Source organism: Pituophis catenifer, unplaced genomic scaffold (assembly GCF_029215685.1).
Source record: "Pituophis catenifer annectens isolate HBS135680 unplaced genomic scaffold, rPitCat1.0.hap2 SCAF_9, whole genome shotgun sequence".
Classification (NCBI taxonomy): Eukaryota; Metazoa; Chordata; class Lepidosauria; order Squamata; family Colubridae; genus Pituophis; species Pituophis catenifer.
The window spans coordinates 5133104-5149367 of record NW_027256889.1 but is presented as its reverse complement, the minus strand read 5'-3'; the positions used below and the strand labels follow the sequence as shown (position 1 = coordinate 5149367).

General features: G+C 45.1%; 1 protein-coding gene across 1 annotated transcript in view; it reads left to right on the top strand.

Annotated features, from left to right (window-relative positions):
• The window catches only part of ATP1A3 (ATPase Na+/K+ transporting subunit alpha 3), a 39218-nt gene that overhangs the window by 22208 nt on the left and 746 nt on the right, over positions 1–16264 (top strand). Inside the window, exons 13-22 of the mRNA XM_070949722.1 lie at positions 478–653; positions 1700–1836; positions 3002–3152; positions 5245–5413; positions 7856–8010; positions 9451–9574; positions 10303–10448; positions 13749–13879; positions 14529–14630; positions 15244–15335. Of these exons, the coding sequence (XP_070805823.1) occupies positions 478–653; positions 1700–1836; positions 3002–3152; positions 5245–5413; positions 7856–8010; positions 9451–9574; positions 10303–10448; positions 13749–13879; positions 14529–14630; positions 15244–15335 (1383 nt within the window). The remainder of the gene's footprint in view (positions 1–477; positions 654–1699; positions 1837–3001; positions 3153–5244; positions 5414–7855; positions 8011–9450; positions 9575–10302; positions 10449–13748; positions 13880–14528; positions 14631–15243; positions 15336–16264) is intronic.

Genomic DNA, 16264 nt, shown 5'->3' with positions numbered 1-16264 from the left:
AGAAGGCAAGACCCCTATGAGTAGAAGGCCTAGATGTCATACAACATCCTGGAGAAGTTAGTGAGAAAACCAGTGAGAAGTCAGATACCCTCTATAGAAACTTAGATATAGATTAACTATTGTGCAGTGGTGCAGTGGTGAGAGTGCAGTACTGCAGGCTACTTCTGCTGACTGCCGGTTGCCTGCAATTTGGCAGATCGAATCTCACCAGGTTCAAGGTTGACTCAGCCTTCCATCCTTCCAAGGTATACAAATATATACTAATTTTGTTAGATGCGCTAATCTGGCAAAAATCATTCTGATGCAGTAAGATGTCTTTAATCAATGGGCAGCGCTTATGCACACATCCCAAAGAGTAATTAAAAATAGGCAATGCCTCTTAAGATACAAGCAAAATCATTGGCTAAGATCTGGCCATCCAGATCAAATTTTCCCTGGTTGTTTATTTTTTTTTCTGATCGCCTTTTTTCCTTCCAGGTTTCTGCCACTACTACATGCCTGAAGAGCAATATCCCAAAGGGTTTGCCTTTGACTGCGACGATGTCAACTTTTGCACCGAGAACCTCTGCTTTGTGGGACTCATGTCCATGATTGACCCACCCCGTGCTGCTGTACCCGATGCCGTGGGCAAATGCCGAAGCGCTGGCATCAAGGTAAAGCAGCTGGACAGTCTAGAGCAGGGGTCTCCAACCTTGGCAACTTTAAGACATGTGGACTTCAACTCCTAGAATTCCTCATCCAGCTTTGGGAGTTGAAGTCCACAAGTCTTAAAGTTGCCAAGGTTGGAGACCCCTGCTCTAGATGAACTGCAAATATTTCCTTGAATGAATAGCGTTCATTGAATTTAGAGATGTAATTCCAGACGTTGTCCGATTTTGAAAATCTCTTTATCTCAATTTTGATATTCCAGAAGGCCAATTCCCTTTCCTAAGTAGCCTTTTTTTTATTGTCTCCTAATAGTGAAAAATGGGGATGTGGTGGCTCAGTGGCTAAGACGCTGAGCTTGTCGATCAGAAGGTCGGCAGTTCAGCGGTTCGAATCCCTAGCGCCGCGTAACGGGGTGAGCTCCCGTTCCTTGTCCCAGCTTCTGCCAACCTAGCAATTCGAAAGCACGTGAAAAATGCAAGTAGAAAAAATAGGGACCACCTTTGGTGGGAAGGGAACAGCGCTCCGTGCGCCTTTGGCGTTGAGTCATGCCGGCCACATGACCACGGACACGTCTTCGGACAGCACTGGCTCTTCGGCTTTGAAACGGAGATGAGCAGCGCCCCCTAGAGGTGGGAACGACTAGCGTGCATGTGCAGGGGAATCTTTACCTTTACTTTAATAGTGAAAAGATCTGAAATGGTTCATCTGGGCCACAGAAGGTCACTCAAACACCTATGCCATAAATACACTCCAGTGCTCTTTTAATTAGTTTATCCGCAGATTCCAAAGTTCAAGGTCCTTTGTCTTGAATTAATTAATGGATTGGCCCAAGGTTTGTGTATTTGATGTGATGTCAATGGCAGCTTCTGGCTTGGACCAGACTGAAGATGTAGCAACCTTAAATTGTCTAGGACCTCTTAGAAACCCTTGGAGACCACCTTATCTCCTGTAATCCTTCCAACTCTTAGAAATGAATTGGGTTGGACAACTCATTCTGGTTTATTGGACAGTCTTTGTATTCCCCTTTGATAAACCTGCTTTTCCTCCATAGGTGATCATGGTAACAGGTGACCATCCCATCACAGCTAAAGCCATCGCCAAAGGTGTTGGAATTATCTCTGAGGGCAACGAGACAGTGGAAGACATTGCTGCCCGGCTAAACATTCCTGTCAGTCAGGTCAACCCCAGGTGAGGGGAAAGTAGGAGGGCAGAGGTCAACTTTGTGGGTCTGGGGGAAAAGTAACGGCTTCCAGGACATCATGAAAATCCAAAGGACAAAATGTGGGAAAACAGAGAGGGGGCAAGGAAGTCACATGCCCAGGGCTATTTTTCTTGTGTTCGTCACGTTTTGAAATGGCTTCCTCACTGAAGCTAGGCCCATCTCAAGCAACTTTTAGACCTGTGAACTTCAACTCCCAGAATTCCTCAGCCAACTGTGCTGAAGGGGAATTCTGGGAATTGAAGTCCACCCCACTCTTAAAGTAGCCAAGACTGAACACCCCTGACTTAGACAATACCAGCATTTAAGTTTTATTCTCTAACGGTGTGTCGATGAGATATCTGTTTAGTTGCAGTCTCTCTCTCTCTCTCTCCTTCATTACTCTGTGTGGCAATTCAATAGATAGTTGTTTGTTGGCATCTCTCAGAGGGCTGTAACCATTCACCCCGATGAAAGGTTGGAATGTAGTTGTCCTGACCCAGGCTTCACAAAAATCACAAAACAGACTCCTTGTCCCGACAAAACCATGTTTTATTTGGCTAATGTGAATTCCTAGCATTCACAGTCAGCAAAGTCGTAGCAAACGACTTTTCAATTCAGTGATGAATTGCAACCACAGACCTTATCAGTCCTTGGAGAGTTGCCAGGCCGAGAGCTTCCAGGCGTAACACTGTACAAGGAAATAGAGCATCCCCTTGTGCCTTTACTCCTGAGTCGACCTCTGTTCCTTAATTGTTCCCTTCTCCTGGCAGCTCTGGGCATGCATGCGCACATCGGGAACAGGCTCCAGCTGTTCTTCAGCCCCACTTATTTCCGACTCCGAAGGTAGCTGATAACTGTCAGACGGCCCTGGCCCCCTCTCTGCCTCCGATGCAGAGCACTCATCAGAGCCTATCCCAGACTCCAGGACTGGCTCATGTTCCTCCCCAACCTCCTCATTGTCCGAATCTGCCGCCAGTTCCGCTGGCCACTGGCGGGCCACAACAGTTGTGTTCTTGGGAATGCTTAGAAAAAGGCAGAAAGACAAATATAACAAAAACAACATTGAAATGATGAAGCTGAACAGTCCCATAGTTAATTATCTGCACACAGGGAGGTCATGCTTGTCGTGTCTACTGTCCTTTGTCTTCCTAGAGATGCCAAGGCTTGCGTGATCCATGGGACAGATTTGAAAGACATGCCTGCGGAGCAAATTGATGAAATCCTACAGAATCACACCGAGATCGTCTTTGCCCGTACTTCTCCACAGCAGAAGCTCATCATCGTGGAAGGTTGCCAAAGACAGGTAGAGATTGAGAAGGACAGCCAACCAACCATGTCACAGCTCTATATCTCATGCCCACAAATGGCAAATTCCATTAAACCTGTCCTCTCCAGCTAAGTAGGGAGTTCATACAGCTAACAAAGGACTTTCAGGGCAGAACAGTGCCATAGGTGTACAAATATGCAACATAAAATGCATGGATTTACATACTTGAGTGATCGAGAGAAGGATTTTACTACTCCCGTAGCCTTACAGATTCCACCAGTTGCTTCTTCTGAATCTCACCTTTTCACAACGGACAGCATTCGGTATGGAAGGGCTAACAGGGAAGGGCTAATGGAGACTCTCTTCCCTCGGCCCTCCCTTGACGCCTCCCTCCGGCCTAGCTGGAGATTCCACCCCAGTTGACCAGACACCCTAATGTAGGTTGTCCCAAAGGTGTTTTTTTCAAGAGGCAACTGGACATTCTGGTTTTTCTTTTGAAGACGTTTCACTTCTCCTCCAAGATGCTTCTTCAGCTCTGGCTGATAATAGGGAAACTTGTAGATTTTAAACCTGAACTGTTTTTATTAGTGATGATATCAGAAAAATTTGATAAGAAAAGTATGTATTTACCATGTTTCCCCCAAAATAAGACCCTGTCTTATATTTTTTTGAACCCTGAAATAAGCGCTTGGCCTTATTGCCATGCGCTCAAAAGCCCGATTGGGCTTATTATCAGGGGATGTCTTACTTTGGGGGAAACAGGGTATCTATCTCTATCTTTCCTTCTTTCTTTCTTTCCTTCCTTCCTTCCTTCCTTCCTTCCTTCCTTCCTTCCTTCCTTCCTTCCTTCCTTCCTTCCTTCTTTCTTTCTTTCTATATCTTTTTCTTTTTCTTTCTTTCTTTCTTTCTTTCTTTCTTTCTTTCTTTCTTTCTTTCTTTCTTTCTTTCTTTTTCTTTCTTTCTTGTCTATTATCTATCTTCTATCATCTATCTTACCGTGTTTCCCCAAAAATAAGACCCTGTCTTATATTTTTTTGAACCCCAAAATAAGCGCTTGGCCTTATTTTCAGGGAGGTCTTATTATTTTGGGGTGCGTGGAGCAAGATGGGGCTCCTCTTTCCGTCTTACCTGATTTCCAGCTCTGTCTCCCTCACCCTAACCAGAGGAAATGGCCGAGACCAGCTGCGCATGTGTTTAAATATTTTCCGGGAGGGCTTATTTTCGGGGGGAGGGTTTATTTTAGGGGGAGGGCTTATTTTGGTGGAGGGCTTATTTTCGGGGAAACACGGTAGTATTACATGTTTTAACAGCAGCGAGGATTATCTTCCTGCAATATTGGAAAGATGAAGAAACTCCTCAAGATGAAGAGATAATTAAGAAGATACTAGACTGTGCAGAAATGGATAGACTGACATTGAAAATCAAACAGAAAGAAGACGCAGAATATTATCAAACATGGAACTTGTTTTACCAGTGGTTGGAAAAAAGGGGTGGAGAGTAAGAAAGGCATTTGTCCTGAGTCTTCGGAGAGGGGCGGCATACAAATTGAATTAATAAATAAATAGAATTAATAAATTTGTATAGTTAAGCAAATGAAATACCCAGACAACACGATGTTTATCAAGCACTAAGAAATGTAATTAATAGAAAATTAATAAAATTTAATTAAAAAGAAAAAGCACCATTGGGACAACCATGACTTTGGGACAACCTCCTAGTGTAAGTTGAGCGCAAATATTTCCTACCAACGTTTCCCCCATCCAAACCATCTCTTCCATCTTCACCCAACCATCTCTTAAGACATCTGCTCTTAAGACCCTCTTAAGACCCTCCTATTCCAGCAAGCCGGCCTGGCCTAATTTTCTCCCCTTTCTTTTAAATTTTTAAACTGAAATTTTAATTTGTTTTAAATTTTGGGGATTTTTAATTGTCTTGGGCTAAATTATTTAATTTGGTTTTAAATTGTTTCTAACTTTTGTATTTAGGTATTTTATTCTGTGCCTGTTCACCGCCCTGAGTCCTTCGGGAGTAGGGCGGTATACAAATCTAATAAAACAAAACAAACAAACATCTTTTGCACAATAGCACCTGTTCTCCGTTTCTAACCGTGCTCTCCTTTCCCCTTCAGGGCGCAATTGTGGCCGTGACTGGGGATGGAGTCAATGACTCCCCTGCCCTGAAGAAGGCGGACATTGGAGTCGCCATGGGCATTGCTGGCTCAGATGTCTCCAAACAGGCTGCTGACATGATTCTGCTGGACGACAATTTTGCCTCTATCGTTACTGGAGTTGAAGAAGGTAAGCAAGGAGAAGGAGATTGGTTCCCTTCCCGCTAAAACCATCGGAATTGAGGGTAGATCTCAGTTATGGATTCTGCTAATAACTTATTTCTGGGAGAAAGATTATACAGGTCGCCAGCAGTGGGTTGCATATTACCGTATTTTTCGGAATATAAGACACACTTTAGTTTTTGGGGAGGAAAATAAGAAAAAAGCTGATTGGCGGGTGGATCGGCCTCCCAGAATACCCCCAACCAGCTGTTCCCAGAGGTGAATTTTAGCAACAGGTTCCTTGGTTGTGAGCTCTGTGCCTTGCGTTTTTTTTGCTTTTTTTTCTGCCTCTGAAACTTCTGAGACTCCATTTCAGAAAAAACTTTTTTTCTGCCTCTGAAAGCCACCAAAACAGAATTTCAGAAAAAAAGCTTCTGAAGCTGTTTCTGAGGCTTTTTTTTTCTGAGGCTCTGTTTGGAAGCTTTTCTTCTGAAGCTGTTTGGAAGCTTTTTTTCTGAAACAGAGTTTCAGAAGTTTCAGCTTTTTTTCTGAAGCTCTGTTTTTGAGGCTTTTTTTTTCTGAAGCTCTGTTTGGAAGCTTTTTTTCTGAAGTTGTTTGGAAGCTTTTTTTCTGAAGCTCTGTTTGAGGGCTTTTTTTCTGAACCTATTTGGAAGCTTTGTTTCTGAAATGGAGTTTCAGAAGTTTCAGCTTTTTTTCTGAAGCTCTGTTTCTGAGGCTTTTTTTTCTGAAGCTGGAAGCTTTTTTTTCTGAAGCTCTGTTTTTGAGGCTTTTTTTTTCTGAAGCTCTGTTTGGAAGCTTTTTTTCTGAAGTTGTTTGGAAGCTTTTTTTCTGAAGCTCTGTTTGAGGGCTTTTTTTCTGAACCTATTTGGAAGCTTTGTTTCTGAAATGGAGTTTCAGAAGTTTCAGCTTTTTTTCTGAAGTTCTGTTTCTGAGGCTTTTTTTCTGAAGCTGGAAGCTTTTTTTCTGAAGCTCTGTTTCTGAGGCTTTTTTTTCTGAAGCTCTGTTTGGGGGCTTTTTTTCTGAAGCTTCGTTTCTGATGCTTTTTTCAGCCTCTGAAACCTCCGTTTGAGAAGCTGGGTGGGGCTACATTCAGAGTATAAGATGAACCCAGATTTTCACCCTCTTTTTTGGGGGAAAAAGGTGCGTTTTATACTCCGAAAAATACGGTATGTGGTTACCGGTTTGCCGCGTGCGTGCACAGTTTGTGCACACGCCTGCCTTCCGCGCATGCACCCAGCCTTCTGCACATGTGCTTTGCTCATGCGTGTGCCTTCCACACATGCAGCTGGCCTCAAAAATGTCCCTAAATAGGACGACATAGAGCCAGGACGGGTGGGCAGGCCCACCCGCGATTTCCGCTATCGGTTCAGATGAACCAGTCCGAACTGGCTGAATACCACCTCTGCAGGTTGCCCTCGACTTACGATCACGATTGAGCCCAGAATTTACGTTGCTAAGTGAGAAATTGGTTCAGTGAGTTTTTTGGTCCTATTTTACGACTTTTCTTGCCACCGCTGTTAAGTGAATCACGGCCGTTGTCAAATGAGCAACACATGGTAGTTCAGGGAATCTGGCTTCCTCCCATTGACTTTGCTTGTCAGAAGGATGCAAAAGGGGACCCTGGCCGGGACACTGCAACCGTCGTAAATACGAGTCGGTTGCCAAGCATCCGAATGTAAATGTTGTGGCCCGTCAGCGGCCTGTGCAGCTAGTAGCTTATTCTGACAGTGAGGAGGTTGGTGTGGTGCTGCGCGAGCAGCCTGTGCAGCTGGCACTCGAGTCAGACAATGACTAATCCCGTGCGGGAGGGGAGGAGAAGCAGCTTGTGAGTCGCGCAGTGGTTAGAACGCAGTACTGCAGGCTACTTCTGCTGACTGCTGGCTGCCTGCAATTCGGCAGTTCGAATCTCACCAGGCTCAAGGCTGACTCAGCCTTCCGTCCTTCTGAGGTGGATAAAATGAGGACCCAGGTTGTTTGGGGGCAATAGGCTGACTCTTTAAACCACTTAGAGAGGGCTGTAAAAGCACTGTAAAGCAGTATATAAGGCTGAGTGCTTATTGCTCTTCCTTTTCCCCTTCCTTCCTTCCTTCCTTCCTTCCTTCCTTCCTTCCTTCCTCCCTCCCTCCCTCCCTCCCTCCCTCCCTCCCTCCCTTCTGTGGTGCGCAATGATCAGAATGCAGTATTTCAGGCTAACTTTGCCCACTGCCAGGAGTTCGATCCTGACCATCTCAAGGTGGACCCATCCTTCCGAGGTTGGTAAACTGAGAATCTAGATTGTTGGAGGCAAGATGCTGACTTAGAGAGGGCAGTAAAAGCACTGTAAAGCAGTATATAAGTGCTATAGCTATTGTGCCAATGGAACAGAGATCTGGCTGGCATTGACTTTATGTGGAGCCTGCTTCTCCTGCTCTCCAGCTGTGCCCCATTCTCTCCCCATTTGTCTCACTAGGACGCCTAATTTTTGACAACCTGAAGAAATCCATTGCCTATACCTTGACCAGTAACATCCCAGAGATTACTCCCTTTCTGCTCTTCATCATGGCCAACATCCCACTGCCTCTGGGTACCATCACCATCCTATGCATTGACTTGGGGACTGACATGGTGAGTTCTCCTCCTTACATGTCTTCATCATCCAACATCCAAGTGTTTCATCCTTTGCCTCCTCTTCACAAGCCTTCTCACAGGTGGAAGGGGGCCCTCCATAGATTCCTTCTGGGCCAGGATTCGAAACCTGAACTTGGTCCTTCATTACAAGGGACAACAGATCTTGGCCTCGACCAGTTTTGGTTGAAGGTATCAAGGAACAGAAACTGTGTGCTTCTTCATGCAAATGAAGCCAGTGCAAATAAGAGCCAGTTTGGTCTAATGGTTAAGAAGGCGGGCTAGAAACTGGGAGACTGTGAGTTCTAGTCCCATCTTAGGCATGAAAGCCAGTGGGTGACTTTGGGGCAATCATCAGGAAATGGTGAGTTCGAGTCTCCCTTTAGACATAAAAGCCAATTGGATTATTTTGGGTCAGTGAACAGGATACTGGGAGTTCTAGTCCCATTTTAGGGACATAGGGGCAGTCATCAGGAGATGGTGAGTTCGAGTCCCACTTTAGGCACAAAAGCTGAGTGACTTTAGTCTAATTCCTCTCTCTCTCAGGCCAGTCCATCTCCATAGGGTGGTTGTTATAGGGAAAATAGGAGGAGAAAGAAGTATTAGGTATAGTCACCACCTTGAATCATTTATAAAAAATAATAAAGGTGGAATATGCATAAATAATATGATCATAATAGCACAAAGGAAACTTGGAGTAGGCTAGTTTAATGACTTTCTCTCCCACAACTGAATTTCATGCAAGGAATCTTCTCGCCCACCTTCTCACACTCATTGAGACTTCCATTCCTCAAGGACACGGGTGGGTCCCCAAACCTGGTAACTTTGAGACTTGTGGACTTCCAAGTCCCAGAATTCTTTGGCCTTTAAGAAGTCCACAAGTCTTAAATTTGCCAGGCTTGGAGACCCCTACTCAAGGACCTTGGGAAGTATAATTCTTACAACCAAAATTCTCTTGTTTTCTTTGGAAAAACTAAGGCAGATACATCTAATAGGCAGCTTAAGCCAAGGGTCTCCAACCTTGGCAACTTTAAGCCTGGAGGACATCAACTCCCAGAATTCCCCAGCCAGCAAAGAATTCTGGGAGTTGAAGTCCTCCAGGCTTAAAGTTGCCAAGGTTGGAGACCCCTGGCTTAAGCTGTGAGTTTGACTTAATATTTACAATCTGAGCAGGAAACAGAGGCTCCTGTTTCCTGCAGAAGTTGACCCTGGCATGACTTTGAAAAGGATGAATACATGAGTCAAAAAAGAAAGAGAGAAAAGAAAAGGACGGCAAAAGAAGACACAGAATTTGGAGGGAAATGGCCCAAAGGAGCCTGATTTTTCATTCTGGTCCTTGGCCTGGTCTTTCCTCCAGTGGCTGGGATGAGAAGAGCTAAACCTTCAAGTGTAAGACGAAACCTGTGATCGAGCAATCTCCATTCTTGGTTTTCCCACCAGGTGCCTGCCATCTCCTTGGCTTACGAAGCTGCTGAGAGCGACATCATGAAGCGTCAGCCCCGAAACCCCAGGACTGACAAGCTGGTGAATGAACGACTCATCAGTATGGCCTACGGACAGATTGGTGAGTCATGTGTAGGCAACTAGATCAGTGGTGGGTTCCTCCCGGGTCCGCCCGGGTCCGCTGAGCCAGTAGCGGTGATGATATGATGTCACCGAACCAGTTCTGCCCCCCCCATGTTATTCTTACCTTTATGGTTTATAAAGTTTTCTCCACTGCCATTATAATAGCAATAGCACTTAAGACTTATATACTGCTTCACAGTGCTTTTACAACCCTCTCTAAGCGGTTTACAGAGTCAGCCTATTTGCCCCCAAACAATCTGGGTCCTCATTTGACCCACCTCGGAAGAATGGAAGGCTGAGTCAACCTTGAGCCTGGTGAGATTCGAACTGTCAAATTGCAGTCTGCCGGCAGTCAGCAGAAGTAGCCTGCAGTACTGCACTCTCACCACTGTGCCACCGTGGCTCTTTATAAGCCCCCAAACCAAACCTTTCTCCTCAGTGATTGATATAAATCTACATGTTTGTAAAATATAAAAGTCTCATCGGTCAAAACAACCGTAGCATTGAGCGCATAGCTTAATTAAAACAGGAATACAGTAGTAATAACAATATTTTAGTGACAATAATAATACTGAGCACAGAAACTTCGAGTCTTTACTTATTAGAGTACAATAAACCTTTAAGGACGGCTGGCTGAGGGATTCTAAGGAGTTCTAAGAAGTCCACACGTCTTAAAGCTGTTGATGTCAAGAAAGGATTTCCTCAACTCTCAAAATTCCTTTGCAGGAATGATTCAGGCTCTGGGAGGATTCTTCTCCTATTTTGTGATCTTGGCTGAGAACGGGTTCCTGCCTTCTGTTCTGGTTGGCATCCGTCTTAATTGGGACGACCGGTCAGTCAACGACTTGGAGGATTCATATGGGCAGCAGTGGGTAAGTAGAGGAAAGCGGTAGAACAGTGTTTCTCAAGCTTGGTAGCTTGAAGATGGGTGGACTTCAACTCCCAGAATCCCTCAGCCAGCAGCGCTGGCTGGGGGATTCTGGGAGTTGAAGTCCACCCATCTTCAAGCTTCCAAGCTTGAGAAACACTGCGGTAGAACCACGTAAGGCATCTGGATCACTTACAGAAAGGATGGCTGAGATCCAATCCCTGTTAAGTAGCAGTTTGTTTGGACAAGTCTATAGAACACATTATGGTTTTCCCAGTTGCAATGTATGGCTGTGAAAGTTGGACCATAAGTTGAGTTGGACCATAAGCTAAGCACCAAAGAATGGAGGCCTTTGAACTCTGGTGCTGGAGAAGACTCCTGCGAGTCCCTTGGACTGCAAGGCGATCAAATCGGTCAGTCCTAGAGGAGATCAACCCTGACTGCTCTTTAGAAGGCCAGATCCTGAAGATGAAACTCAAATACTTTGGCCATCTAATGAGAAGGAAGGACTCACTGGAGAAGAGCCTCATGCTGGGAACGATTGAGGGCAAAAGAAGAAGGGGACGACAGAGAACGAGGTGGCTGGATGGAGTCACCGAAGCAGTCGGCGTGAACTTAAATGGACTCCAGAGGATGGTAGAGGACAGGAAGGCCTGGAGAAACGTTGACCCATGTCACGATGGGTCAGACATGATTTCAAAACTAACAACAGCAACATAGAACATGGTGCTAGATGTTTTTTTTTTTTAGATGTTCTTTCTCCAAGAGTTTCTGCTTTGATATATCAAATATTAATCTGATCACTCTTTACACAATGGTGCTTCATTTCATTTCTGGTAATGGATCATGGATGTTTACGATTCTAGCTGGCCCCACAGAAATATATTTTATGGTAGCGATGTTGCAACGGGTGTAGAATTGGTATCTTTTGAGGACATTGTTTTCAAGACTGTATTGTGTCACTGCCTTTTGCAGAGAATGAATATTGCACGAGAGAGGGGGGAGGAGAGAGAGAGAGAGAGAGAGAGGGAGAGATGCTTTAATTTTCTGCCAATGGTAGATTCTAATTTTAAAAATAATAGAGGGAATACTGTATAATCTAGTCAAATGATGGGCCCACCAAACAGAACTGCATTTAAACTTCTATTTGGAGTTTAACTACTGCTCTATGAATGGTTGGCAAAAAAAATTTTCTTCCACCTTTATTTCCATTTCCATGAATTGAGAATAAACAAAAAAAAAAAGAACTATTTAATAGAGATTTGGGAAATTAGGATAAGTATAAAATCTGGAAGGCACAGGGAAAAATATGGCTGGGGATAAGCTGGAGTAAAGTCAAAAACCATCCCCCCCAAAAAGACAGGGACAAGCCACTTTCATTCTGTTACCCTAAGTAAAGAAACAGGGAGGTACCCAGGATGTGACCTTAAACCACAATGCAAGTAACTCTGTTGTTACCTGTATGCAGCGAGAATGAGAGTTAAATGTTGATGTTCCTCTCCGCAGCCAAAGATGCCTTGAGTTATGCAGGCTTTCCATTTTAATAGCTTCCACTCAAGCTGTGTCTTTTTTGGTCTCCATCCTTTGCTGGGTGTTGGCCATTGGAAGGGCGATCGAATTTCAGAGCTGAATTTAGACACCCCCGAGGCCCTAAGCTGCGGGGGGGAAGTTAGAGATGCTGTATTTGGCAAGCGCTAAAAGAGAAGGAAGCTGCGGAAGAGCCGAACTTGGCAACCGTGCTGCCCAGATGCAGAACAAACCCCGTGATGGGCCAGGAAGGGCCCTCTTTGACACATCACGTCACAAGAGATGTGAAGAGCACGCAAGAACAAAGCGCATCTTATTTAAATCAGGATGGCGTAAGCCATAGAGAAGGCCTGAATTAATGGGCATTGTCATCAATTACAATAAAAGCCCAACCGACGAATCACATTCTGAAATGCATAGAGAACAAAGTTAGAAGGGACCTTGGAGGTCTTCTAGTCCAACCCCCTGGTCAAGCAGGAGACCCTATCCCATTTCAGATAAATGGTTGTTTAATCTCTTCTTAAAAACCTCCAGTGTTGGAGCATTCACAATTTCTGGAGGCAAGTTGTTCCACTGATTAATTGTTCTCACTGTCAGGAAATTTCTCCTTAGTTCTAGGTTGATTAGTTTCCACTCATTGCTTCTTGTCCTGCCCTCAGGTGCTTTGGAGGATAGCTTGACTCCCTCTTCTTTGTGGCAGCCCCTGAGATATTGGAACATTGCTATCATGTCACCCCCCTAGTCCAGTGATGGCGAATCTTCTAGAGACCGAGTGCCCAAACTGCAACCCAAAACCCACTTATTTATTGCAATGTGCCAACACGGCAATTTATTTATTAGTTTGATTTATATGCCACCCTTCTCCGGAGACTCAGGGCGGTTTACAATGCTTTTAAGCAATAGCCTTCATACTTTTGTATATACCTGCTTAGTAGGGCTTTTGGCCCCCCCTAAGCGGTGTTCTATTTTATACAAAGTCAGCTTATTGCCCCCACAAACCGGGTCCTCATTTTACCTACCTTAGAAAGGATGGAAGGCTGAGTCAAACTTGAGCCTGGCGAGATTCGAACCTGCAGTAATTGCAGGCAGCTGGTCTTAATAACAGGGTGCTTTAGACCACTGTACTACCACTGAGTCTTTGCTGAAGTAACAGCACAATTGTTGCACACTGTGGGGAGTGAGGAAGAAAGCAGGAACTTCCATCTTCCCCCTTTGCACCCCACCAAGTGTCTAATCTTGAACTGAGAGAGCAGGTTGTTATGCAAGAAAGGCAAAGGTGGGCTTCAAACATTTTAGCAAGGGGTTCTCTGCCCGGTGGCTGGGTGGGCGTGGCCACAGTGGGCGTGGCCTAGTCGGCCTCCTGCACCACGGTGTGGGGAGGGCATTTTTGCCTTCCCATGGACTCCGGAGATTTCTCTCGAGCCTCCGGGAGGGCGAAAACGGCCTCCCCAGGCTCCAGAGGCCCTCTGGAGGCCAGAAACTGGCCCATTTCTGGCTTTCCTGAATTTCCAGTAGGCCTGTTTTTCGCCCTCCCTGAGCCTCCACGCACATCCTGCACTTATCTGCATCCAAAACGGGCCGCCTGGGGGCTCCTGGGAGGGGAGGGGGCGGAGTGGGCTGGGCCAGCCAGGAGTGGGATCTGGGGGGTTCTCCAAACTGCACAGAATCTTAGCTAGAGGTTCTCCCGAACCCCTACGAACCCACAGCAGCCCTGAAGAAAGGAAGACAATTCTGGAAGAGAGTACAGATGTTTGATTCCCTGCTGTTTTCCTCCTAGACTTACGAGCAACGCAAAGTAGTGGAATTCACCTGCCATACCGCCTTCTTCGTCAGCATTGTGGTGGTGCAGTGGGCCGACTTGATTATTTGCAAAACCAGAAGGAATTCCGTCTTCCAGCAAGGCATGAGGTACGGTGGCTGCCGGGTTTCCCGTTGGCCAAAGAAATTCCGCAAAGCCACCAAGAAGCGAAGTCGTCCCCAAATCTTAAGGGCGGTGGGGTCTAGTCAGTGAAAACATAGCTTGATGCCCAGAAACTTTAAAAAAAAAAAAATTAAGCAGAAAATTTGAACTTATTTTAAAATGTTTTATTTTTTGCCAGCAAAAAAACGGGATGCAGTAGCAGGCTACAGCCAGTTCTGCTTTCAGGAATGTGTTGTTTATATATTGAATTTATAATGGAGTTGCATGGTGGCCTAGAGGTGGCGCTCTTGCCTCACAATTGGGAGGCTGTGCGTTCAATCCTAGGTAGAGGCAGATATGTCTCTCTCTGGGCACACTGAGAATATATCTGCTGAGCAAAACTCCGTATTGGCGACAGGAAAGGCATCCGGCCAGTAAAAAACACTCTGCTTGCTCCAATCAGTTGCCCAGACTCCACCCCGCAAAGGGGTCATTAAATGAAAATGATGATGATAAAGCTGTCCATCTCAACCTTGTGATATTAGGCACCTCACAAAAAAAAAAGACACACAAAAGAATTGTCGATTGCCGCAGCAATCAACAGCAATCGGCAGCAATTGTAATTGGCGATTCCATCTCTCCCTCCCCACTTCTCAGAAACAAGATCCTCATATTTGGCCTCTTTGAGGAAACCGCCTTAGCTGCCTTCTTATCCTACTGCCCCGGTATGGATGTGGCTCTCAGAATGTATCCTTTGAAGTGAGTACCAGCTTTTTATTTTATTTTATTTAGGGGGGTGGTGGTGTTGTGGATTAATTAGACCAACACAACTTTTCTAGGTTAGTCAGAGACAATATATTGCGCAATAGGTTCAGAGCCAGTTTTACATGAAGCTGTGAACAAAGACAGAACTTAGTTACAATGGTTTTATACCCTTCTAAGACAAAGGATTCTGTTAACTCAGCAGTTTTATCATTGCAGACATTCGTTACATTAAATGACATTTTTCTAATTACAAAGTTTCATATTATTCTTGCCAAACAATCATAATTCTTCTTGTAAATCACCGAAGCATAGATTCATGGCTGGCCTTGGATTAATAAGTAACTTTTTGTTTCATATGGATGTCTGCATCCTTGACAGATAGGCCCCTCACTGATATATGTTGCCAAGAATGGAATTTAGCTGACAGTGTAATCTCTGAACAAGGACATTCCTTTCTTTATAATAATGTGAATAAAGAGGGCCCTTCAGTGATCATCCAGCTGGACCCGCATTACCTACATTAGTGGAAAGGGAAAGACTTGTTGGGGTCTAAAGGGCTGGGTGGCCTCTCACCCTCTTGGGCTGAATGTCTGCGTTCTCTCCACAGGCCAAGCTGGTGGTTCTGCGCCTTTCCGTACAGTTTCCTCATTTTTGTGTACGATGAAATCCGCAAACTCATATTGCGCCGTAACCCAGGAGGTGAGAGGGGGCCGGGAGAGCCGGCTGGGGGCCGGGAGGGCCTGAACGGGCTGCCAGGTTTACAGAAAGGTCCTTGCCAACCTAACAGAAGCTGTCAATCGCGGGGCTTTAAAATAAGGCTTTCTATTTTTAGTTCAAGATTTTTGCATTTATTGGTCATTTTGCAGACAGTCCTAAGCAGAGTACGTTTTTACTTTGAGGAATTCAGGAACTATATGACTCTCCCTTATTGTCCTCTATGCACTTTGAGTCCTTTACTTTCTCTTCCCCCTTTTTCCTTCCTTCCTTCCTTCCTTCCTTCCTTCCTTCCTTCCTTCCTTCCTTCCTTCCTTCCTTCCCTCCCTCTCTCTCTTTCTTTTATTTCTTTTCCTTTTTCTTCCCTCCCTCCCTCCTTCCTTTCTCTTCCTTTTCTTTCTTTTCCTTCCTTCCTTCCTTTCTCTCTTTTCATTTCCTTTTTCCTCCCTCCTCCCTCCCTCTTCCCTCCCTTTCTCTTTCTTTTCCTTCCTTCCTTCCTTTCTGACTTTATTTCTTTTCCTTTTTCCTCCCTCCCTCCCTTCCTTTCGCTCTCTTTTTCCTTTCCTTTCTTTTCTTTTTTCCTCCTTCCCTCCCTCTTCCCTCCCTCCCTTTCTCTTTTTTCTTTCTTTTCCTTCCTTCCTCCCCCTCTCTCTCTTTTTGATTTCCTTTTTTCCTCCCTCCCCCTCTCTCCCTTTCTCTTTCTTGTCTTTCTTTGCCTTCCTTCCTTCCTCTCTTTTCTTTCTTTTCCTTTTTTCCTTTTTCTTTTTTACCCCCTTCCCCTTCCCTTGCTCTCAATCCTCTCCCTCCTCCTTCTTTCTTTCCTTTCTTCCTCACTTCATTTCCAAAGGCAAAGCTCTGTTTTGAGGGCAGACGTTTGGGGGTCCTCTTATCCACCCTACAGAATCGAGAGCAAT